This window comes from Mercenaria mercenaria, chromosome 12, assembly GCF_021730395.1.
Source record: "Mercenaria mercenaria strain notata chromosome 12, MADL_Memer_1, whole genome shotgun sequence".
Classification (NCBI taxonomy): Eukaryota; Metazoa; Mollusca; class Bivalvia; order Venerida; family Veneridae; genus Mercenaria; species Mercenaria mercenaria.
The window spans coordinates 28,218,764-28,243,250 of NC_069372.1; the positions used below are offsets into that span (position 1 = coordinate 28,218,764).

The 24,487-nt window shown below is 34.1% G+C and overlaps 1 protein-coding gene across 2 annotated transcripts in view; it reads left to right on the top strand.

Annotated features, from left to right (window-relative positions):
* The window catches only part of LOC123534101 (septin-5-like), a 72,370-nt gene that overhangs the window by 39,966 nt on the left and 7,917 nt on the right, over positions 1–24,487 (top strand). For both annotated transcript variants that reach the window (XM_053519539.1, XM_053519538.1), the window contains 7 exons: positions 12,826–13,006; positions 13,478–13,601; positions 15,484–15,618; positions 16,075–16,192; positions 18,484–18,585; positions 19,238–19,334; positions 19,888–19,939. In XM_053519539.1, the coding sequence (XP_053375514.1) occupies positions 12,826–13,006; positions 13,478–13,601; positions 15,484–15,618; positions 16,075–16,192; positions 18,484–18,585; positions 19,238–19,334; positions 19,888–19,939 (809 nt within the window). The remainder of the gene's footprint in view (positions 1–12,825; positions 13,007–13,477; positions 13,602–15,483; positions 15,619–16,074; positions 16,193–18,483; positions 18,586–19,237; positions 19,335–19,887; positions 19,940–24,487) is intronic.

Genomic DNA, 24,487 nt, shown 5'->3' on the forward strand with positions numbered 1-24,487 from the left:
ATTTTGGGGTCAGTCTATTAAAGGTCAAGGTCACAGTGGCCTGTTCATGTAAAATCATTTTTTGGAAATAACTTGAGAACCACTTGACCTACAATGTTGAAACTTAATAGGATGATTGGACATGCAGAGCAGATGACCCCTATTTATTTTGAGGTCACTTGATCAAAGGTCAAGGTCACAGGGGCCTGAACATTGACTTGAGAACCACTAGTCCAAGAGTGTTGAAATTTAGCGGGATGACTGGACATGCCAAGTAGATGATCCCTATTGCAGCCAACCATCAGTGTCTCTTTGTCTTTCGCTCCTGACCCCTATTGACTTCTTGCCTATAGGACTTTGCATTGGGGGAGACATGCGCTTTTTTACAAAAGCATTTTCTAGTTATAAACTGATATCTGATTGATAAAAAGTCATATATCTATTTATGTCACTGATTGTAATAAAAACCTTTTATAGGAAAACAAGTCAATCATGTTAGAATATAATCTTTTCTTATAATCATCTAGATTTTGGACAGTATCCTGCTAGGGGAGGAAGGGTTAGGGGAGAGTGGGGGATTTATATAAATGGGAAACCTTATTCAGGGGTATATGGTGTGAAAAATGATAATTTATGTAAATGTGATAGATGTAGTCTACATACCTGTTTAGTAAAATTCAACATCACACTGGTCAGTATATCTATAACTTAATATAAATATTTTCAATTCTCAATGACAATATTGACAAGTTAGGGAGGCAAATTTTATACTAGTGTAATAAAACATGACAGGTTTTGATGAGTTTTTGACATGGTATAATATCTTCACTGACCTCCCCGACAGCGTGTCACACAGGCCAGCAGGATAGAAAATTTATACATGAAGAGTTTTTCAAAAAGTGATGAGTGTCTCTGTAATGTGTAACATTCATGAGATTTGTTATGGAAATGTAATCTTTAAGAATATTATGTTTACTGAAATATAACTGTCGTATAATCTATGTAAAGAAAATAAGATTATGATATTATATGGAGGAAGTCGTAGGTGAAAGAAAATATTAAAGTTTTGCAAAATGGCAGCCTTGGTGAAAAAAGAATGAATTATTAATCGTATTTATCATTATCTAAAGAAAAAGAATAGAAATCAGGAACACTTACTTACAGAGCTTTTACAGTATTCTAGAATGTTTACAAAGACATTGCAGGTAAGAGATTTAGAATATTTACAAGTTTCAACTTCAATACTTTAATACTATGTCAATCTTGTTAATAAATAAAAAATAATATGTTAGAAGTTTACTGGTTCTTTGCACTCTTTACTTGTTTAGACTGAAAGAGAATGTTAAATGACAAATTCTGTCTAAAATTTTAAGATTTAGTTAAACGTCCTTTCCATAAAAGTTTGAAGTAATCTTGACATGTCTGTGATATTATATGTTTGTTAAATTAACAGCAAATTATTCCTTTCTGGTACTGACAGGGATGGAAAAAATATGGAGTCAAAAATTTCTGCAAATTCTTTCAACAAAAATTCCATTTAAGGGCATTTCCGACAGGTGTTCTTGCACAGCGGCTGGTCCATTACTTATTGATCCTGTTTTTCGTTAAAAAGAAGATAGAGTCATTTTCAGACAGTATCAAACACTGTAAAATGAAAACAAATTGGTTGTGAACGTATTTCAGCTGGTAAAAAGCGAATAGGAAAGGCAAATGATGTCTGTTTACAAGTAAGACAATGGAAAGTAAAGAAATTGTAGCTCCGATATCCAGCACAAACGAATAATAAGTTAAATTTTTATTCATGTTTAAGTATGTTTAAGAGTTTCTTACAGCTACTGACCCACAGTTTGGGTGAAATTTTTTAACATATTCGTTTCCACCAAGTTTGGCATAGAATGTATATATGACACTGAAAAATGATAAAGTGGGTGAAAATAAAAGTTTGATATTGGTGAAAATGCAAGAAGAATTTAAGTTATCTGCATCACACCCGTTAACCAGTTCCGAGCAAAACAGTTCGTGGCGGACAAAACAGTTCACCGATATTTTTGCCGGTATCTGCATTGGGGTAAGCGGGGATGACATGATGCTATTCGTATGCATATAGTGATGTAAGATACGCGTATAATGATTATACACATCACCAGTCCATAGTTGGCACTATTAAACCAGCACATGTATTTTGTAAAAAGAACATATTTTTGGATTTTAATCGGGCTTTTCTGTCAGTCAGTGTTTGATCAGGCTCGAACCACCAACAGTCTATATCTCCCATTGTTTTGCCTTTACCCCTTGCAATTTTCTTTCCGTCTATGCCGGTTTTGATAGAGTTTTCCCCTACATTGTTTGCAAACATCTTCATAGTGTCTACAAAAACACCTAGTAGTATATTGGTTCCAATGCGTCCTGAACTATGATTGGTTTAGAAGGCACTGCAAAGTTTATACTTGAGTTTTGTGTAGAACAATCACGAAGAACTTGCTGTCAACTTACAACTTGACCTGTATTTCGGGGACCAGCCATGAAACGCAACAATTTCCCACGGAACAGTTTGTAACCAACTATCCAAATTTTTTTTTAAAAATTCGTGCATATATCTCATCCGGGATGAAGAGGATTTCGAAGACCTTTCTACAAAATCGAGGAACAACAAATAACATATGTTTTCCATTGGGAACTGTTTACTAGCAACTAGTGATAGCCATTTTTTTATATAATTCTAACTGACCATTTCATGTAATGTTTCTATTACCTCAGGTATATTGTCATAAATATCAGTTAAATTTACTTCAGGTGGGTCTGTTTCTTCTGAAAAACAGGGAGAGGATTCTAATTTAAATGTTGAAGTGTTTCCTAATTCCTTGTTTTCGCTAACATTTAGTGAAAGATTGTCTTCTGCTTCTTCAGATAAAAAAGAATTTTCAGTGTTGTTTTCTTCAAGAAGAGATATGTGTAACTGATTGTTTTCTTCAACGGATAATATATGTGACACAGGTTTAATACATTCAAATATTTTTGTTCGATATCTAGTTTTTCCTGTACGACAGTCAAGCTCAAGTTGTTTGTACTTGAACGTGTCAAACCTATGGCTATTACAGAGGTGCTGAATTAAGTGCCTATAAACATCAGCTGTTGTATTGCAGTAGTAGCACAGGAACATATGCATTGTGATCCTGAAAGAAATATCACTAATGATATAATAAAGTAAGTGGAACGTTCCTAAATGGGAAGGCATCACATCAAACTACCGTACCACTGTAAACATAATTTAAGAATGTATGAAGAAGTGTTGATGATATATTACATTGTTAGACGGTTGTATGACTTATATATGCTTTGATTTACATCTGTTTGTTAATTAAAATTAGTGTAAATTGCTGTTGTCTGATTACAAACGTTATTTTTCAAGACTTACGAGCTTGATATCACTATTTAGACCATTTATTAAAGTAAACTAAAAAGATACAGGACTGCTCTTGCTTGCCACACAAATAACCTTAAGCTGTGCAATGCCGCCACACATTTTTTCGACCATTTCATGTTTGAATGTCTATAACTCGTTGAATATTGCGTTTTGTCGCTTAAAAATTGGACACTATTCAGGGCAAACATTATTATAAAGGTTGACGTTAATACCATAGACCGAAGTTGAAAAATGAATTAAATATACCGTGATAAACTTTCGCTTTCACATTTTTTCAACAAAATCACACTTTTAACTCGTCATAACTTACTAAATATAGGTTAGTTTTAAATGGGAAGCACATGACATGTTCTTCGTTTATGCTACTTTTTACAGAAATAAAAATCTTTAACATATTTGCACCAACAGATTCTTGGATAGAGAATACTTACCCCTATGCAGATACGGGCAAAAATATCGGTGAACTGTTTTGTCCGCTACAAACTGTTTTGCTCGGAACCGGTTAACGGGTGTGTGCATTATTTCAAAAGTGTTGCAATGGTTTACTACCTTCTATTTTTAGTTATTTATAAGAATATCTTGCAAAAATCTAATGTCAATAAGTTTTTACCACTAGTCACTTCAGAGTTCTTACATTTTATGGATCTTTGACAGAAATTATTTTTTGCCTAAAATATATGTGTTAGTCCCTTTTAAAGGTCCATTACTAAGGGAAAGTGAGTTGGCAATTTTTTTCATAGCCAGTGCATAGACTTCTGCAAGACACTAAATAATAAAGACTGGCAGGTCAAAATTTACAGAAGGTCTTTGGAACTCAAAGAAATGTATGTGTATTATGTTGAAATTTCAATGAATCGACAGAATGACCCCCCAGGTCTTTTTAACTTTCTTCATACTTCATAGAAAAATAATTGTACATATACTGCGATTTATTTCGAATTTCTACATACCAACTTTCATTTTCCAATAAAATGAAATAGTTTCTGTGCTTTTTAAAAGAAATTAAAATGTTCACTTTCCTTAGTATTGGACCTTTAAGGACAATTTTTCTGAATCAGACACCCAAGGAATGACAGTGGAGGCAAATAGTAGAGATATGGCACCAAATATTCCAGAAATATATCACAGAAAAACTATGATTATGGTCAGTTGAAAAGTTTCAGGAAAAATTCTCTGTAGTGATAAAATTTTGCATCTGCAAAGAGAACTTCATAAGTAAATGAACTAAAGCAAACTATGTTTAATGACTGTGATATAGTAACCATTGTTAAAGCCAGGTTCAGTTTTTGCAACCTTAGTGTGTCTTTTCTGCTGGACATTTATGTATGGTCTTCCTACATGTTACTTTTGACAGAAATGATGTAACTACTTGTCAAGGCAAATACCAATCATTTTTATCACATAAATGAAATCACTGCAGGCAGTGTGCATTTATATGATGCATACCATCTTCAGGTATTTTCTAAAGGATATGATATAAAAGCTACCTTTGATGGTAAATATTTATGTTTGTTTACAATTGAGTACATCAGGTGGTACAGTTCGTTTTCGTAAACATCATGTTTGTAAACATTAAAGATTGCATTTTGTAAGTTCCTTATTTTAGTTTGTCTTGTACAAGAAAAACGTGAGCTCAAGCTAAAACAAAACATAATCAGAAAGTAAAAAGGTCATTTTGTAAGTAGAGAAATTTTGGGTTGAAAACATGTAAACACGTGTAACCTATTAATCAAACTGTAGATACTTATCCCCAATGATAACGTGATTCCCGCCCAAACGCGAGGACGAGTCTAATTCATGATAACTGATGAAATAGCAATTCATAATGCTTGCACATTACTTGACAAGCAAATATTAGTATTTCTTCCATTTTAAGTATCCACTTAGTATGTGGCAACATAGATCAGTTGGGCAGTTGGGTAAAATGCAGACAAGAATTGGATATAAGCGAATCGTTGTGTGGGTTCGAATCCTCATGTGGTTTTTTTTTTCAGATGTTTTTGTTTGTTTTTCCTATTTTTTTTTTCATTTTTGCTTTTTCCTATTCGTTTTATTTTTGCTTCCGTATTTTTGTTTCTTTCTTTGATGGTTTGTTTTTGTATATATGACTTTATATAACACATTTAGTATCTTCAGAGTTTGCATGGCTAAAGTACATGCATTTAATCAACATCATCTTTTATATATACTAAACTATTCTGATCTGCAATGTCGCCTTTAGATACCTCTCTGTCGTGTTGTCACAGAGCTCATGAAGGAATTAAATAAAAATTGACTGTCCATGTTGAGTTTCGAACCTACACGGCAAAAGATCTGTTGAACATGGACAGTATGCTTTACCCCTGAGCTAATTTGTCATTGGTACAAAATATAGAAATATTTAGATTGTAACATGTTAGAAAAATGTTGAATTCCCTATGTCCCATTTTAATTTATTTATAGTCATGTTTGTAAATATCAAGTTATCGTTCGGGCATAGTAGCCATGTTTATGGATTGGGGTATGCTGGCTGGTGGGTGGAGTTTTGGTGATTAACTTGTCACAGTGTAGATATTTTAAGGAAACATATTATGAAGGTTCACTGTATAGAATGTTTTGTGATTCTCAGTTCTGATTGTAAAGTTCCCTGTTACTAAAAATAGAATTTTAATTTCTGCTGGATACTAAAGTTTTAGTTAAATAAAATCAGTTTCAGGACAGATATTTTTAATGAATATTGTTTAATAGAGATTTAGCAAAAGGTTTCTTCTAGCCCATATGCAATATTTTGTCTTTTAAGAAAATCTTGTTTTTAGCATCATGTTACAGATGTCAACTGTGACCTTGACCTACAAGCATAGACCAAGTATGTTACACATTGTTTCATCATGGGGAACATTTGTGTGCAGTGCTACAATAATCCATCAATGCACATAAAAGCTATGGAGTGGAAACAATTTTAGTTATTTCATACCGAAGAATATTCCTCCGGCCAATAATCGATAGCGGTCAGATTTTCTATATAGAAATAAGAAGGGCATGTACACATTTTACTTAATAACAAAATTACTAAAAATAAGAAACCTTAGGTGCAAACATATTACCAAAGTTCAACATTTGATTCATCACAAGGTTTTTTTTAATTAAATTTTATCTTAATTTTTGATTCGTTCTTCGCATGAAGTTTGATGCCATCATTTCGTCATTTTTTCCCTTCTTTGTTTCCATATAAAATGTGCAAAAATCTCATACATGCGTTTCTTCAAAGCATTTTTTTGTATAAAACCATTGATATGAAAGCTTAGGTGCAAGAACTTTCCTACTCTCATTGAATTTATCTTTTGAATGATATTTATTTCATTTTTGTGAAATAAAAATTTGATTCGTTCTCAGACGGTTTATTTCCACTAATTTCGAAGAAAAATTAACTTCAGCGCGAAGTTGTTGTTGTAGCGTCATAAGCAGACATATTATAGTATGCCGCGTGAACATGCGGTATTGTGATCAAAAGGTTAAAGTAATGATTTAATCATTTAATGTAATTTTACTTCGCGAGTAATTCATTTTGTGTTAATATCACAAAAACAATATAAGATAAATATTGCATTTTAATATTTCGGTTCTAAAAAGAAAGAGATGCGCATTTCTTCTTATGTTGTTGTTCTCACGTTATTTCATATACATTTAAATATCAAGTGTCAATTATGCCAATTATGTCAATTAAACATTAAAAGAGATAGCTTTCCTATCGACCCTTGGATCACAAATGCAAACTGTCGTAAAAAAGTAAAATACAGAATTTTTTGTACATATTTTACTTAATAAATTTGAGTAAATAAATTTCAAGGTCCGCCTTGATCAAATTAAAGCTGGAAAATATGTCCGGAGCATTTTTTTGTGTGTACAAGAATGTTTTTGCAATGCGAATAATATCTGCATTTAAAACAGAATTGAATTTTACTTCAGTAACTTAATGATATATTTTTGTTTCGTGAACATTTTACCTGGTTTCATGATCTTTTCAGTTATCATAAATGTAGTCGTGATTAACTTACTTTCATAATTTATTGTACATGTTCAATTCAAGATAATTTTACATGAAACAAATTTCTATATAGAAGTAATAAAATGTTGTATGCATCACGCATAAATACTTTTTATTGGACCTGTCATAAAACTTGCCAATTACCTCTAAATAAGGAACGTTAAAACAACACAGACGATTATAATACTGATAAGGCTATAATTGCGTTTTGAATTTAATACGGGTATTTGTTTTGTAATTACAAGGTAAAATTATCATGCGATTTTAATCTTTTGCATATTTTTTATTTTGCAAACAGTTTTTATATATTGGTGGAATATGTGTAGTTATATTAAAATGAATAATGTCTGCCTGGATACGGCAAAATACCTGTACCACGCTGATTGCCACTATCTTTTTTTTTTTTTTTAAATTTTACAAACATACCATAATTTTCGATTCATTAAACTTCCTATTTTGTCTATATGTTAAGAATTACTGAATTGATATACGTGTGATGTTCAACCATTTCAGATTAAAATAATTCAAAACCTACACCTGTGTAATTATAAATTGTAAACAGCTGTTTAAAAAAAAAAAAAAACAACAACAAAATAACTTGCGTATGTATTTTTGTGACATAAGAATGGACGTGGTAGTGGCAGCAGGTATAATACATATCAATCAGACAATTTTAAAATATATTCAAGTTTATTAGTATTTTGTGACTTCCCTGTTTGATATTTGTCTTTGTTTTCCTTTTTTTGGACAAGAATGTGTTATGGCCGTAAAAGTTATAAAATCGGATAAAACATGGTTCGATCTTCTTTTTTTTGTTGTGTGTGTGTGAGGGGAGGGGGAGGGGGGGGCGGTGGTACCTAGGTCTTTTACACATATTATACTTAAAGACAGCGTTATTTAAGGGGACGCATACTTTGAAATTAGAAAAAAGTGGGTGGGGTATGATAAAATTTACCTGCAAAAAAGTACAAGGTTTTGGTACATGAAATGGATACTGTTTCAACTGTTATAAGTACACAAAGGATTGCTCACTAAAATAAAAACGAGAAAACTGAAACAAGAAAGTTATTGTTGAATTACATAAGACTTATTGTGTACATTCAAAGTCAACAATTAAGACTTTTTGGTGCGAAAATAATAGTGCTTCACCTTGTCCAAACATTTATCAATGTCCTACAGATTCTAATTTAAAGAAAGAATGTGAAATATGGTCACTGTCTTGCTTTTCATTTCGCATATGTAAGCTAAAACACATTATTTAGTTTGTTTACAAAGTAGTGCATAAGAAAAGATACGGTGGTCAAGGAATGCCACATTCCAAAACTAAAAGAGTATATTCCCCTTAATACATTAAACATTTATCGTTACAGAAGTCTAGTGGCTTACAATAAGGGCCTAGAAATGTTGCCATTATTAATTTTTAACTTGGTATTCATGAATTACAATGCACTTAAATATCAAAACACATTCAACAAACTTTTGAAAATGTATTGTCTTAAAAATCCCTAAAATAAGGTATGAAATTTGGTTGAGAGGTCCAATCAATGTGTATATGTGCAAAAGTAACATTCTAATCTTGTTCACAAAAGTTACTAATACACAGCAGGCATGTCAATGATCAAAACTGGACGAATATACAGTTATCCTCACTTTAATGTCATTTATAATTTGTCCTTGAATTCTCCACCATACTTTTCATAACTCTGTTTGCACGAGTTGCACGAGAATGCTGTCATTCGCGTAAAAAATGGGGTCAAATAAGTTGTAAATGCAATATCATCTAAACGTAATTAATGGATTATGCAGTTCAAGATAAACTTTATCTCATAACGTAACGAACATGTATAATGTTGTAACAACAATTTTACTTACACTGATTTAAGTAGCAGTCGGTTTATAAGTGACTTTATTGATTCATTTTGTGTTTTGTTATTGTTGTCAAAAAGTATAACGGAAGTGCCTCACAACTGAAGCGGAAACCAGTTTGATGCGCAAAGTAGTCCAATGTAAGTAATATTTTTGGACAAATGTCCACAGAAATTAATAATTTTCTAATATCAAAGACGAATATCTGAATAGGATTCATTATTTGATAAGAAATTATAATCATCGACATGTTTTTTAAAAAATCGTACACGTGCTGACACCTAAGTTGTCTCCCGTGGTTTATTAGAGTTACCTTTCGTCCGGCGCAGTAATACATTTGCAGTGAATCGCCGAGAAGTCGTGGGAAAATTAAAAACGATGTAAACAAACTGAAATTAACCACCTTTTCAAGATGAATTTCAAGTGATCGCCATTATGCATTTAACCCGCCTGACCTGTGTAGCATCCTAGATATCTGTTCTAAGGTATTCATTGTGTAGAACGTCATGTTATGCCCTTGCAGTGCTAATCCCACTCTGATTTTTTTGTTTACATTTTTATCAATGAGAAATATGGCGTCCAACTCGAGCTGAAATGGCGTGGCGTTAAATTTTTACATGTTTAAGAAAATTTGGTGTGTTAGAAAGAAAATCTCATCCCTTCAACATTATTTGGAACACTGTTATTGTCAAAAACCTGTTTTTTCCTTCTACAAAAGCTTAATATTTTGTGTTGAATGTACTTTCACAAAGACCTCTATTTTCCTATTACATTCATAGTACCACATCCTTATTCACAAAATACTGAATATTACAGGTGTCCATCAGTATTATATCAGTTTAGGAATATGTTTTTTATTTTCCCACCATCGATTTCTTGAATATGCACCCCTTCCGCATTTCTGTATGAACTGTGAATGTAGCAATATGCGTCCCCTTAAAACAATGTAAAATCAGATCATATTTCTTAAATATATATGTCAGATTTTATTTTTCAACGACAGCATATTTTATATATGGGAGACGCCGTAAAAATATCAATGCTAGTGCTATATAAATATAAAAGGATGTGTCTATGGGTACGAACCTCCTTTTTTCTAGAGATTAAGGGTCATTTACATTTCAGATTTGGTTGAAAATGAAAAAAATAAATAAATAAAAGACTTCATCGATATTTGCCTTTAACTTGAATCTAAATGGTTTACAGATAGCAATGTTCAGCCGATTTGTTACATTGTTTTTCGAAAACATGTTAAAATATACATTCTTCTTATATAAGAATATGTATGAAAATAATTTTATATGAAAATATGGTTTTTATTGCTGATAGATATGGTCTATTGATATAAAAATAAATTTAATTATTATAAAATAACATGTTAAAAATGCTATGGTTCAGAAAATTACATATTAAACATTCATTTGATAAAAATGTCTTCTTTTATTTCTAATGAAAAATCCCTTTTCCATAATTTGTAACTCCAGTGATAATTGAAGCTTGTTTAATTATCTTATGAAAAACCTTCCCTTTTATTAGCTCATCTGATTTTTTGAAAAAAAATGATGAGTTATTGTCATCACTTGAGCGGTTGTCGGCGTCGGCGTCGGCGTCGGCGTTGCCTGGTTAAGTTTTATGTTTAGGTCAGCTTTTCTCCTAAACTATCAAAGCTATTGCTTTGAAACTTGGAATACTTGTTCACCATCATAAGCTGACCCTGTATAGCAAGAAACATAACTCCATCTTGCTTTTTGCAACATTTATGGCCCCTTTTGTACTTAGAAAATATCAGATTTCTTGGTTAAGTTTTATGTTTAGGTCAACTTTTCTGCTAAACTATCAAAGCTTTTGCTTTGAAACTTGGAATACTTGTTCACCATCATAAGCAGACCCTGTACATCAAGAAACATAACTCCGTCTTGCTTTTTGCAAGAATTATTGCCCCTTTTGGACTTAGAAAATCAGTTTTCTTGGTTAAGTTTTATGTTTAGGTCAGCTTTTATCCTAAACTATCAAAGCTATTCCTTTAAAACTTGCAACACTTGTTCACCATCATAAGCTGACCCTGTACAGCAAGAAACATAACTCCATCCTGCTTTTTGCAAGATTTATGGCCCCTTTTGGACTTAGAAAATATCAGATTTCTTGGTTAAGTTTTATGTTTAGGTCAACTTTTTCTCTTAAACTATCAAAGCTATTGCTTTAAAACTTGCAACTCTTGTTCACCATCATAAGCTGACCCTGTACAGCAAGCAACATAACTCCATCCTGCTTTTTGCAATAATTATTGCCCCTTTTGGACTTAGAAAAATCATTTTCTTGGTTGAATATTATGTTTAAGTCAACTTTTCTCATAAACTATCAAAGCTGTTGCTTTAAAACTTGCAACAGTTTTTCACCATCATAAGTGGACACTGTACATCAAGAAACATAACTCTATCCTGCTTTTTGCAAGAGTGATGGCCCTTTTTAGACTTAGAAAATCATGGGTAGGACAATATTTCTATTATACAAAAAAAATCAGATGAGCGTCAGCACCCGCAAGGCGGTGCTCTTGTTACACTTGATATTGAAATAAACATCCAGGTGACAATACCCGGAGGCAGTAGATGTCGACATCGCAATACCGATATATGTTACCAATACCAAATAGCTGTTGTCTCCCCTGATATCGATTTTCTGCAATATCGGTCATGAGGTCAATTCTTCCTCATGCTTCTTGACCTTTAATAATGACCTTGACCAACAACCATGGGTCATGGATATATATGCAGGTGCTCATGCGTATTAATCATGTGACAAAAACATCCAGGCAGGGCTAGTTCTGCACAGAATTCAGAAGATTTTAATATTGCAGAACCAAACAGATTTTCATCACTGTCATAACAAACAGTTTAATAGGGTAGAAAAGTTTTGGATTGAGTGTTCTTGTTATCACTAAGGTCAAGGTTACTGTCAGGTTATGGCTACTATTTTAGACAATAATGTCCTTTGTTATACGCCCAAAGGGATGCATTATGTTATACCCCAGGTGTCTGTCCGTCTGTTAGCAATTTCGTGTCCGATCTGGAACTCTTGAACCCCTTGAAGGATTTCAAAGAAATTTGACACAAATGTTTACCACATTGGGATGATGTGCAGAGCGCATGTTCTGGATGGCTCACTTCAAGGTCAAGGTCACACTTAGGGATCAAAGGTCATGTGAGTGTGTTTCGTGTCCGTTCTCTTGACCCCCTTGAAGGATTAAAAGAAATTTGACACAAATGTTCACCACATCGAGACTACATGCAGAGTGCATGTTCCGGATGGCTTGCTTCAAGGTCAAGGTTACACTTACGTGTCAGTGGTCATGCCTTTGGGCGTATATTGTTTGTCATTGTATTAATCGTGCATAACATTCATACTTTAACCACTTTGTATTGTATTTCAGCTAAAATGTTCAACGGCTCCTGCCAGCTCAACTTTAATATGTATATTTTCTGAATATATGAATGGTTTCAAAAAAGAATAAAGGATCGAACTAATCTAATTTCAGGAAGACGATGAGTACATTGGTTTTGCATCACTGCCAGAACAGGTCCACAGGAAGGCGGTCCGCAGAGGGTTCGAGTTCACACTCATGGTTGTTGGTGAGACAGGTTTGGGAAAGTCAACTCTGATTAACAGTCTGTTTCTAATGGACCTGTACAAAGACAGAAAAGTTGGAAACATTGAAGGTTTGCAATGTGCACTCTTGTGTATGTGTTAGTCCTTACAAGATGTATTCATAATTGATCTGGACTCTGACAAATGATCATCTTTGATGTGTGGACAAGCTTGAAAGGAAACTCCTGAAAGACTCCACATTCATTGCTCAACTTCTTTACAGTATACAGTGTTTATTATATTGAAATGTTAATGTACAGTATTATAAATGCAGTAGATTGTGTAAGACTCAACCTAATTCATTCGGAACATTATATTTCAATAAGTGTCTCAGTTGTCAAAATTCTGAACAGAAAGTGCATGTTTACAAGATGCAGTTTGGACGTTAAATAAAATGTGTTTATAATATGTGTATGTGAACATATGCATATAGAAATCTTAACTCTTCTATGTGTAATTTAATATAATATTATATTGTTCATGTAAATCTTTTTAAGTAGTTAATCATGTAAAATGTTTTAAAGTTAATTCATTTGTTTTAGAGAGGATACAGAAAACAGTGGAATTGGAGAAGAAAGAGCTTGAGATAGAGGAGCGTGGTGTAAAGTTGAAACTGACTATAGTTGACACACCCGGTTTCAACGATGCTGTTAATGCAGAGGAAAGGTGAGTGGAGAAAAATTACAATGAAGTTGACAGACCAGATTTTAATGATGCTAAAGATAAATGGAAAAATGTAAAGTTGAAATGACTATAGTTGATACAACTGGTTTTAATTATGCTGTTCATGAGAGGAATGGCAAAAAGAGAAAATGTGAAGTAAAACAGTTGACACATCTGGTTTTAAGGATGCTGTTCATACAGAGAAAATGTGAGATGAAATGTGGAATGACCTTGAAACTGACTATAGTTGACACACTAGTTAGCTCGCTTGAGCACAAAATGCTCGGGTTGGGCTATTGTGACTGCTCATCATCCCTCGGCCCTGTCATCTGTAGTCCGTTGTCTGTCCATACTTTTCTTAAGATCACATCTGCTCTGAAACTGCTGGTCAGAATTTCACCAAACTTGGTCAGTAGCATCCTGGCATGGTCCCCAGTCAGGATTGTTCAAATGATTTAGGTCAAAGCTAAAAATAGAAAACCTTTTTAAAGAGTTCTTTTTATCAATGGCTGGATTGAGCTTCATCAAACTTAGTTTGTAGCATTATTATAAGGTCTTCCCTCAATTTGTTCAAATATGGCTTCTGAACTCTATGAACTGTTGGATAGATCTTCATCAGATTTGATCTTTAGCATTATCATAAGGATTTCTCATAATTTATCAAATAAAAATAGAAATAACTTTAAATGACTTCTACTCATGAAGCACTTAATGGATTGATCTTTAACACCTTTATAAGGTCCTCTCCCAATTTTGTTCAAATGAGGATGCTTGACCCCTTTAAATGGCTGCAAGAGCTAGAAATAGAAATACCTCAATATGACTTCTTCTTATGAACTGCTTGATGGATCTTCATCAGACTTGACCTTTAGCATCATTAATGGTCTCCGAAATTGTTGAAACGGGGGCACTTGGCCCTTCTTAGGGGCCGCTATGCTTAAAAATAGAAATACCTATTAATGATCTGTGACATCATAAAGTCCTCCCCTAAAGTTTTTCAAATTGGGGAGCTGGGGCCACTAGAGCTAAAAATAGAAATGACGACTTTTTCTCATGAACCACATGATGGATCATCATCAAACTTTTGCTGTATCATCATCGTAAGGTCCTCTCATAATGTTTTAAATGGGGTTGCTTGACCCGTTTTAGTGGCCCTACAGCTGAAAATAGAAATATCTTTAAACATGTCTCGTGAACTGCTGGGTGGATCTTCATCAGACTTTTCTTTAGCTCATCTCCATAATTAAAATTTTGTTCAGTTGGGGTCACTTTGCCTCTTTTACAGGCCACTAAAGCTAAAAATAGAAATACCTTAAATTGACCTCTACTCTTGAACCACAACCACTTGATGGTTCTTCATCCAACTTGATCTACAGCATCATTTTAAGGTCTTGTCCCAAATTTGTTTCAATGGGGGAACCTGGTCCCTATAATGGGCCACTGGAGATGAAAATCGAAATACCTTTAAATTACTTTTTCTCATTAACTAATTGATAGATTTTCCATCAAACTTGGGCTGTAGCAGCATTGTAAGGTCCTCTCAAAAAAATTTCAAACAGAATCACCAGTACCTTTTCGGGGCTACTAGAGCTAAAAAAAAAAAGAAATGCTTTTAATCAATTTCTTCTCATGAAATGCTTGATGGATCAACACCAAACTTGGTTTGTAGCATCATTGTAAGGTCCTCTCCCAGACTTGTTCAAATTGCAGCACTCATACTCCTAAAACCCTGTTAACACTCTAGAGGCTGTAGGCTCAATTACTCAGGTGAGCAATCCCGGGTCATCATGACCCTCTTGTATTAAAACTTGTAGTAAAAAATATTTGACTTGATATCACTGATTTTTGCATGTGTTAATTTCGAGTTTATTGGTTGTATTGTCAGCTGGAAGGCAATCGTGAGCTATATAGACAAGCAGTTTGATGCCTACTTCACAGCAGAAAGTGGTTTAAACAGGAAAAATATCCAAGATACCAGAGTTCACTGCTGTCTCTATTTCATCTCACCTTATGGTCATGGGTATGTAATGTATTCATTTCTGTGCAGTTCCTCTGTTTTTACTGGTTAAAGAATTATAAATTAACAACTTTGATTATACTCCCACAAACGAAGTTTTGTGGGGTATATAAGAGTGAGCTTGTCGGTCAGTCAGTCGGTCCATTGGTTTTCATGGTTTCCGGACAATATGGAAAGGGGCGCCATAGAGAGATGACGCAGCATCAACAGCAGGCTCATCAGAATGAGACTTAGACTAAAGGCTTATCAGTCAAAATTTTCCAAAGTGCTTAAAAATTGTTTTATAACGTTTGATTTTCACAGAATAAATCACTTTTTTTAACTCCAGTGGTTGGAGGTTCTAAGCCAGCATGTAACGTGTGTCCATGACAAGAAATTGTAAAAAAATTTAAATGTAACTATTTCTCACATTCTCAAATTTGGGAGATATGCTTGTATTCACATTGTCATGTTTTTCAGGTTGCGGCCTGTAGATGTTATGGTAATGAAGAAGTTACACCACAAAGTCAACATTATACCTCTAATTGCCAAGTCAGATATGCTTACAAAGCAGGAAGTGAAGAGATTAAAAGAACGGGTAAGATAATGCTAGCTTGCTGAAAAATATTGTTATTTAACAGTTTTGTAGACGTAAGATTAACATATGAATAAGAAACACATTATCAGGCCCCTACTGGTCCTAACTTGAAAGTCAAGGTCTCATTTGGAGGGTAGAGGTTAAATTGGTATAAACACGATTTTCTTTCTGTTGCTCCATAATTCTGCCATCTATCTAAGGATTTTAATAGTGCTGTATTGAACTCTAAATTGCAGCTGGCATTTTCATGCCCCCCAAAATTTCGAGAGGTTGGGTTAGGAATTGGGGTGAGGGTATTTAAAGTTGCCCTTGTCCATATGTCTATACATATTTGTGTTGTGCATATCTTAAAACAATATGCATAAAAAGGGCCTAAAAGTTTTTGTCCATCACAAAAAGTATTTGATTTAGGATTATGAAACATAATAGAAATATTATTCAGGGTATGCTCTTGTGTACCTGTTGGTTTATTTGACATTTCACTCAGCAAGACCAAAGATATGACCCTCGACTTAGTCAAAAATATCCATAAAAGTTTGTCACAGGTATCTTAAAACTTATTTGACTTAAGGTCATGATACCCTGTAGGAATATTATTCAGCATGTGCTGAGTTGTGCCTCTTGGGTTTTATTTGAGATATGTGTTGGTCAGACGAGAGTTGTGGCCCTTGATTCAGTCAAAATATGCATAAAGGGCATTTGAGTTGTCCCATGTATCGCAAAAAGTTGTTTGACCTAGAGTCATAAAACATTTGAGGATTGTCATAAATTATGGCATGTAATGTTGTGCACCTGGTCTTGTCAGATCTTGTCTGGCCCATAACTTTGATATGCGTTGTGGAATCTTGTTTATATTTGGCATGAATGTTTAACTCAGTGTGACGGAGTGTCATTCGCAAACCCCAGGTTCCCATCTCAAAGGTCAAGGTCACAGTTAGGGGTCAAAGGGCAGGCTAGACATGTTGCCCATGGGTATCTAGTTAACATATTGTAGGTTTTGAAGATTTAAATTTCATATTTTTCATATTGTGATCACTCACTGTCCGTCATCGGGCGTCCGTCATCCGTAAACTTTTACTTTAAACAACATCTCCTCATAAACCGCCAGGCCAATTTCATCCAAACTTCACAGGTATGTTCCTTGGGTGAAGCTGTACAAAAATTATTCAAAGAATTGAATTCTATGCAGAACTCTGGTTGCCATGGCAACCGAAAGGAAAAATCTTCTTCTCAAAAACCAGAAGCCCTAGAGCTTAGATATTTGGTGTGAAGCATTGCCTAGTGGACCTCTATCAAGTTTGTTCAAATCATGACCCCTGGATCAAAATTGCTCCCGCCCCAGGGGTCACTTGATTTTACATAGGAAAATCTTAAAAAATCTTCTTCTCAAAAACCAGAAGCCCTAGAGATTAGATATTTGACATGTAGCATTGCCTAGTGGACCTCTACTAAAGTTGTTCAAATCATGACCCCAGGGTCAAAATTGACCCCGTCCCCAGGGGTCACTTGATTTTACATAGATTTCTATAGGAAAATCTTAAATTAAAAAAAAAAATAAACCAGAAGGCCTAGAGCTTAGATATTTGACATGTTGCATTGCCTAGTGGACCTCTACAAAATTTGTTCAAATCATGTCCCCCGGGGTCAAAATTGACCCCGCACCAGGAGTCACTTGATTTTACATAGGAAAATCTTCAAAAAATTTCTAAAAATAAACCAGAAGGCCTAGATCTTAGATATTTGACATGTAGCATTGCCTAGTAGACTTCTACAAAATTTGTTCAAATCATGACCCCGCCCCATGGGGTTACTTGATTGTACATCGGAAAATCTTCTAAAAATTTTCATAGATTTCTATAGGAAAATCTTAAATTTAAAAAAAAAAAAAAAACCAGAAGGCCTAGAGCTTAGATATTTGACATGTAGCATAGCCTAGTGGACCTCTACAAAATTTATTCAAATCTTGACCCCCCAGGGTCAAATTGACTAAACCCCAGGGGTTACTTGATTGCACATAGGGAAATCTTCATAAATTTGCTAAAAATAAACCAGAAGGCCTAGATCTTAGATATTTGACATGTAACATTGCCTAGTAGACTTCTACAAACTCTGTTCAAATCATGACCCCCGGGGTAAAATTGGCCCCACCCCAGAGGTTACTTGATTTTACATCGGAAAATCTTCCAAAAGATTTCTAAAAATCATCAGTTTGACATTTGAAACATGTAGCTCATATTACTCAGGTGAGCGATCCAGGGTCATCATGACCCTCTTGTTTATTATCTTGCCAGGTTCTACTGGAAATTGAGAAACATAACATACATATATACCAGTATCCTGATTGTGATAGTGATGAGGATGAGGAGTTTAAACAGCAGGACAAGCAACTCAAGGTATGTTCCATTGTTTCCTGGTTCTTGTTACTCACCTAATTACCTCAATACTGTGAAATCATTTAATGTTGCAGGCATGAACATTTGTGGTTTTGGCCAAAATAGCTATTTTATGGGGATATGAATTCATGGATTTCAAGTTTTGAATATAAATAAATAAGAATCTTACTTGTTCATCGGGATTTAATTTTGTGGATTCACTGAACCAAGAAATCCACAGAAAGTAGTCTCTCACAAATATTAATCATTTCAAAATGTAGAGAACCCTGGGCAAGGTATATATTTTTGTGATGACTAACTGAAGAAAACATGTATGAGGTCATTCATGCTCCATCTCTGATTCATATGAAGAAGGTATCAGTCAATTATTAAAAGCAAGACTTTTGTGGCAGATATAAAGGTATTTTGATATTATTTTGAAACTGGCATTATTTTGTCTTTCTCAGTCATATGTTTTGAATTTTTAACAGATTCCAAGGTTAAATTTATTTCAGATTTGAAATATAACATTAATAAGAGTTACAGTTGCTTATTTAGATTTAATTTCATTGATCAAGCCAACAATAAAAACAATACCTGGCAAATATTAATGGATTAACTGTGCAGACCCTTTTATATCATTATCAAATCCTTGTCTTTCTCTTTGTTTCAGAAATCCATTCCATTTGCAGTAGTGGGCAGTAACACTGTTGTAGAAGCTGGGGGTAAAAAAATCCGAGGGAGAATGTATCCATGGGGTATTGTTGAAGGTAAATAGATCTAAAGAACATAAATTATTCCTTTCTCTACTCCTACAAATGAAAGTTTAGAGGATATATAGAAGTCCGTTGCCAAAACTGTGGTGTGATTTACATCAATAGTTAGACAGGGATTCCGTTGAAACTTCATACGCTGATTTGCATTCAGTGTTGGATGTGCATTAATGTTTTTTCATAGTACAAACTTTGCAGCGCCAACTGGCCTAGACAGATTGTGGGCATTGTTGGTGCATGCAAGTTTGTGGCACAAATTACTTCTGTAGTTTTAAAGGGATTTCAGTGTTGGAGGGTAGTTTTACAATAGAAATGTTAGTACAAAGAAAGCTACCGTTAAATCAGTGTCAGGCACGGTAAAAAGTTGTGTTTTCTGCTGGTATTTTCAGAAGGCTCATACAGTTCAGACATACTAAGGTTTGTTAGCTGTAACATTCAAATTGCAGACGTCTTCTCTCAATAGATGTATTGTTAATCATATACAATGATATTTTACAAGTATTTTTAGTGAAATTCTAAAATCATTTCCTTTGTTGCATTTTGTTTTCAGTGGAAAATCCTTTACACTCTGATTTTATAAAGTTGAGACAGATGTTGATCAGGTATGTAAAATCAGTTACACTACATGACAAGCTACCTACTATTAAAGTTATTTTGAAAAATACTAGTTATTGGTGTACCAGCAGTTGAAGTAAAGACTTAAGATTACACTCCAGATAATTGTTCAGACATGGATATGCTTCCCTGGAAAAATGTTAGCTGTGGTGCATTTTGATGAACAGTTGGGGATATAATCTAACATATTTTGAACTTAATATACAGTAAACCAGTGAAAGTCATGTGCAGACCAAGGCCTTGGGTCGTGTATAGGTAACTAATCTACTGGCTTCACATGAAAGAATTTGAGACCTGTGAGGTTTGACACTGTGATGAGGACAAAGTGACTTGAAGTCACAGACCTCAGCCACTCAGCTGTTCAGATGGCTTTTAAACACCTTGTCTGCAAGAAAAACTGTAACAGTGACATCATAACTGTGTTTGTGTGTTTCAGTGTCATTTAGGTTTATGTTTTGGAATGTGTTTGTATATTGCAGCTTCGTGAAGTTTTCTGCATTGTAGAGGTTTATCTTCTTAAAAGTTTGTATATGGCAACATCATCGAGGTTTATGTTCTTCAAAGTGTTTGGCAACATCATCGAGGTTTATGTTCTTGAAAGTGTTTGTATATGGCAACATCATCGAGGTGTATGTTCTTGAAAGTGTTTGGCAACATCATCGAGGTTTATGTTCTTTAAAGTGCTTCTGTATGGCAACATCATCGAGGTTTATGTACTTAAAGTGTTTGTTATGGCAAGCATCATCGAGGTTTATGTTTCTTAAAGTGTTTTTGTTGTATGCAAATCTCAAGAAGATATATGTTCTTTAAAGTGTTTTATGTAACATCATGAGGTTTTGTTCTTGAAAGTGTTTGTTATGGCAGCATCATTGAGGTTTATGTACTTTAAAGTGTTTGTACATGGCAGCATCATCAATGTTTATGTACTTGAAAGTGTTTGTGTATGGCAGCATCATCGAGGTTTATGTACTGGAAAATGGTTGTGTATGGCAGCATCATCAAGGTTTATGTTCTTGAAAGTGTTTGTGTATGGCAATATCATAGAGGTTTATGCTCTTGAAAGTGTTTGTATATACCAACATCATTGAGGTTTATGTACTTTAAAGTGCTTGTGTATGGCAACATCATAGATGTTTATGTTCTTGAAAGTGTTTGGCAACATCATCCAGGTTTATGTTCTTGAAAGTGTTTGGCAACATCATCGAGGTTTATGTTCTGGAAAATGGTTGTGTATGGCAACATCATCGAGGTTTATGTTCTTGAAAGTGTTTATAAACATCATTGAGGTTTGTGTTCTTGAAAGTGTTTGTATATACCAACATCATTGAGGTTTATGTACTTGAAAGTGTTTGAGTATATCAACATCATGAGGTTTTATTCGTGGAAAGTGTTGTATATATATCAGCAATTAAAGATATATAGTTTATGGAAAGTGTTTGTATATTCTAGCACACATTGAGGTTTATGTTCTGAAAGTGCTGTATGTATAGATTTTTTCTAGCACCATCTCAGGTTTATGTTCTTGAAAGTGTTTGGCAACATCATCGAGGTTTATGTTCTTGAAAGTGTTTGTATATGGCAACATCATCAAGGTTTATGTTCTTGAAAGTGTTTGAGTATTTCAACATCATCGAGGTTTATATTCTGGAAAGTGCTTGTATAATTCAGCACCATTAAAGAATATGTTATGGAAAGTGTTTGTGCATTTCAGCACCATTGAGGTTTATGTTCTGGAAAGTGCTTGTATATTTCAGCACCATTGAGGTTTATGTTCTGGAAAGTGTTTGTGTATTTCAGCATCATTAAGGTTTATGTTCTGGAAAGTGGTTGTGTATTTCAGCATCATTAAGGAATATGTTATGGAAAGTGTTTGTGTATTTCAGCACCATTGAGGTTTATGTTCTGGAAAGTGCTTGTATAATTCAGCACCATTGAGGTTTATGTTCTGGAAAGTGTTTGTGTATTTCAAAATCATTAAGGTTTATGTTCTGGAAAGTGTTTGTGTATTTCAACATCATTAAGGTTTATGTTCTTGAAAGTGTTTGTGTATTTCAACATCATCGAGGTTTATGTTCTGGAAAGTGCTTGTATAATTCAGCACCATTAAGGAATATGTTATGGAAAGTGTTTGTGTATTTCAGCACCATTGAGGTTTATGTTCTGGAAAGTGCTTGTATATTTCAGCACCATTGAGGTTTATGTTCTGGAAAGTGTTTGTGTATTTCAGCATCATTGAGGTTTATGTTCGGGAAAGTGCTTGTATATTTCAGCACCATTAAGGAATATGTTATGGAAAGTGTTTGTGTATTTCAGCATCATTGAGGTTTATGTTCTGGAAAGTGCTTGTATATTTCAGCACCATTAAGGTTTATGTTCTGGAAAGTGTTTGTGTATTTCAGCATCATTGAGGTTTATGTTCGGGAAAGTGCTTGTATATTTCAGCAGCATTAAGGTTTATGTTCTGGAAAGTGTTTGTGTATTTCAGCATCATTGAGGTTTATGTTCTGGAAAGTGTTCGTGTATTTCAGCATCATTGAGGTTTATGTTATGGAAAGTGTTGTGTATTTCAGCATCATTGAGGTTTATGATTCTGGAAAGTGCTTGTAAATTCAGCATCATTAGGTTTATGTTCTGGAAAGTGCTTGTATATTTCAGCATCATTGAGGTTTATGTTCTGGAAAGTGGTTGTGTATTTCAGCATCATTGAGGTTTATGTTCGGAAAGTGCTTGTGTATTTCAGCATCATTGAGGTTTATGTTCTGGAAAGTGTTGTGTATTTCAAGCATCATTGAGGTTTATGTTCTGGAAAGTGCTTGTATATTTCAGCACCATTGAGGTTTATGTTCTGGAAAGTGGTTGTATTTCAGCATCATTGAGGTTTATGTTCTGGAAAGTGTTGTTATTTCAGCACCATTAAGGTTTATGTTCGGAAAGTGTTGTTATTTCAGCATCATTGAGGTTTATGTTCTGGAAAGTGTTTGTGTATTTCAGCATCATTGAGGTTTATGTTCTGGAAAGTGCTTGTTATTCAGCATCATTAAGGTTTATGTTTGGGAAAGTGTTTGTATTTCAGCAGCATTAAGGGTTATGCTCTGGAAAGTGTTTGTGTATTTCAGCATCATTGAGGTTTATGTTCTGGAAAGTTGTTGTATATTCAGCATCATTGAGGTTTATGTTCTGGAAAGTGTTGTTATTTCAGCAACAATGAGGTTTATGTTCTGGAAAGTGCTTGTATAATTCAGCATCATTGAGGTTTATGTTCTGGAAAGTGTTGTGTATTTCAGCATCATTAGGTTTATGTTCTGGAAAGTGGTTGTGTATTTCAGCATCATTGAGGTTTATGTTCTGGAAAGTGGTGTGTAATTTTCAGCATCATTAAGGTTTATTTCTGGAAAGGTTTTGTATTTCAGCACAATTGAGGTTTATGTTTTGGAAAGTGGTTGTGTATTTCAGCATCATTGAGGTTTATTTGGAAAGTGCTGTATATTTCAGCATCATTGAGGTTTATTATGGAAAGTGCTTGTATGTTTCAGCATCATTGAGGTTTCATTATGAAAGTGTTTTTTATTTAGCCACCATAGTTAAGGATTATATGTTATCGGAAATTTGTGTATATTTCCAGCATAATTGAGTTTATTTTTGAATGGTTGTATTTATACAAATTTATAGCTTATAGGATTTGTTTTATAGGAAAGCTGGTTTGTGTACTGCCTCATGAGAGGGTTGACTTTAGTTCGGAAAGCTTTCAGTGGATGATTGTGACCATGCTTTTGCTCATAACGTAATTGTTCTTGGAGGAGGGGAATATGTAATTTTTTCCATCATTGAATGTAGCAGTTTATGCCATGGATAAGTTGATAAATGACTTCACGCACCAATAGGGAATGAATTACGGATAGAGTCGTTGTTGTTTCCTTGGGTAGCCATTGTCTTGTGAGATTTGTAAGAATGTGTCTGAATCATTTCGTCACCTGATCATGTGGAGGGGTTACTGTCTGGAAAGGTTTGTGATGTACAGATCTGAAATGGTTAAGTTACTGCGTCATTACTTGAATATGTTGAAAATGGAGGTTAACTATGTTCTGGCAAGAAAATGGGTTGTAAAAATTCTCGCATGATGTAGTTTATGACTTCATCCGAACTTGTTACAAATTTATTTCTTTGTCGTCAGATGTTTAAGGTTTGGTAACTATGTGTGTGTATTTAATATATATCGAGGTTTATGTTTGGAAATGTGCTAGTATAATTCAAGCACAATTGAGGTTTATGTTATGGAAAGTGTTTGTGTATTTCAGTATCATTGAGGTTTATGTTCTGGAAAGTGTTTGTGTATTTCAGCATCATTGAGGTTTATGTTCTGGAAAGTGCTTGTATATTTCAGCATCAATGAGGTTTATGTTCTGGAAAGTGCTTGTATATTTCAGCATCATTGAGGTTTATGTTCTGGAAAGTGTTTGTGTATTTCAGCATCATTGAGGTTTATGTTCTGGAAAGTGCTTGTATATTTCAGCATCATTGAGGTTTATGTTATGGAA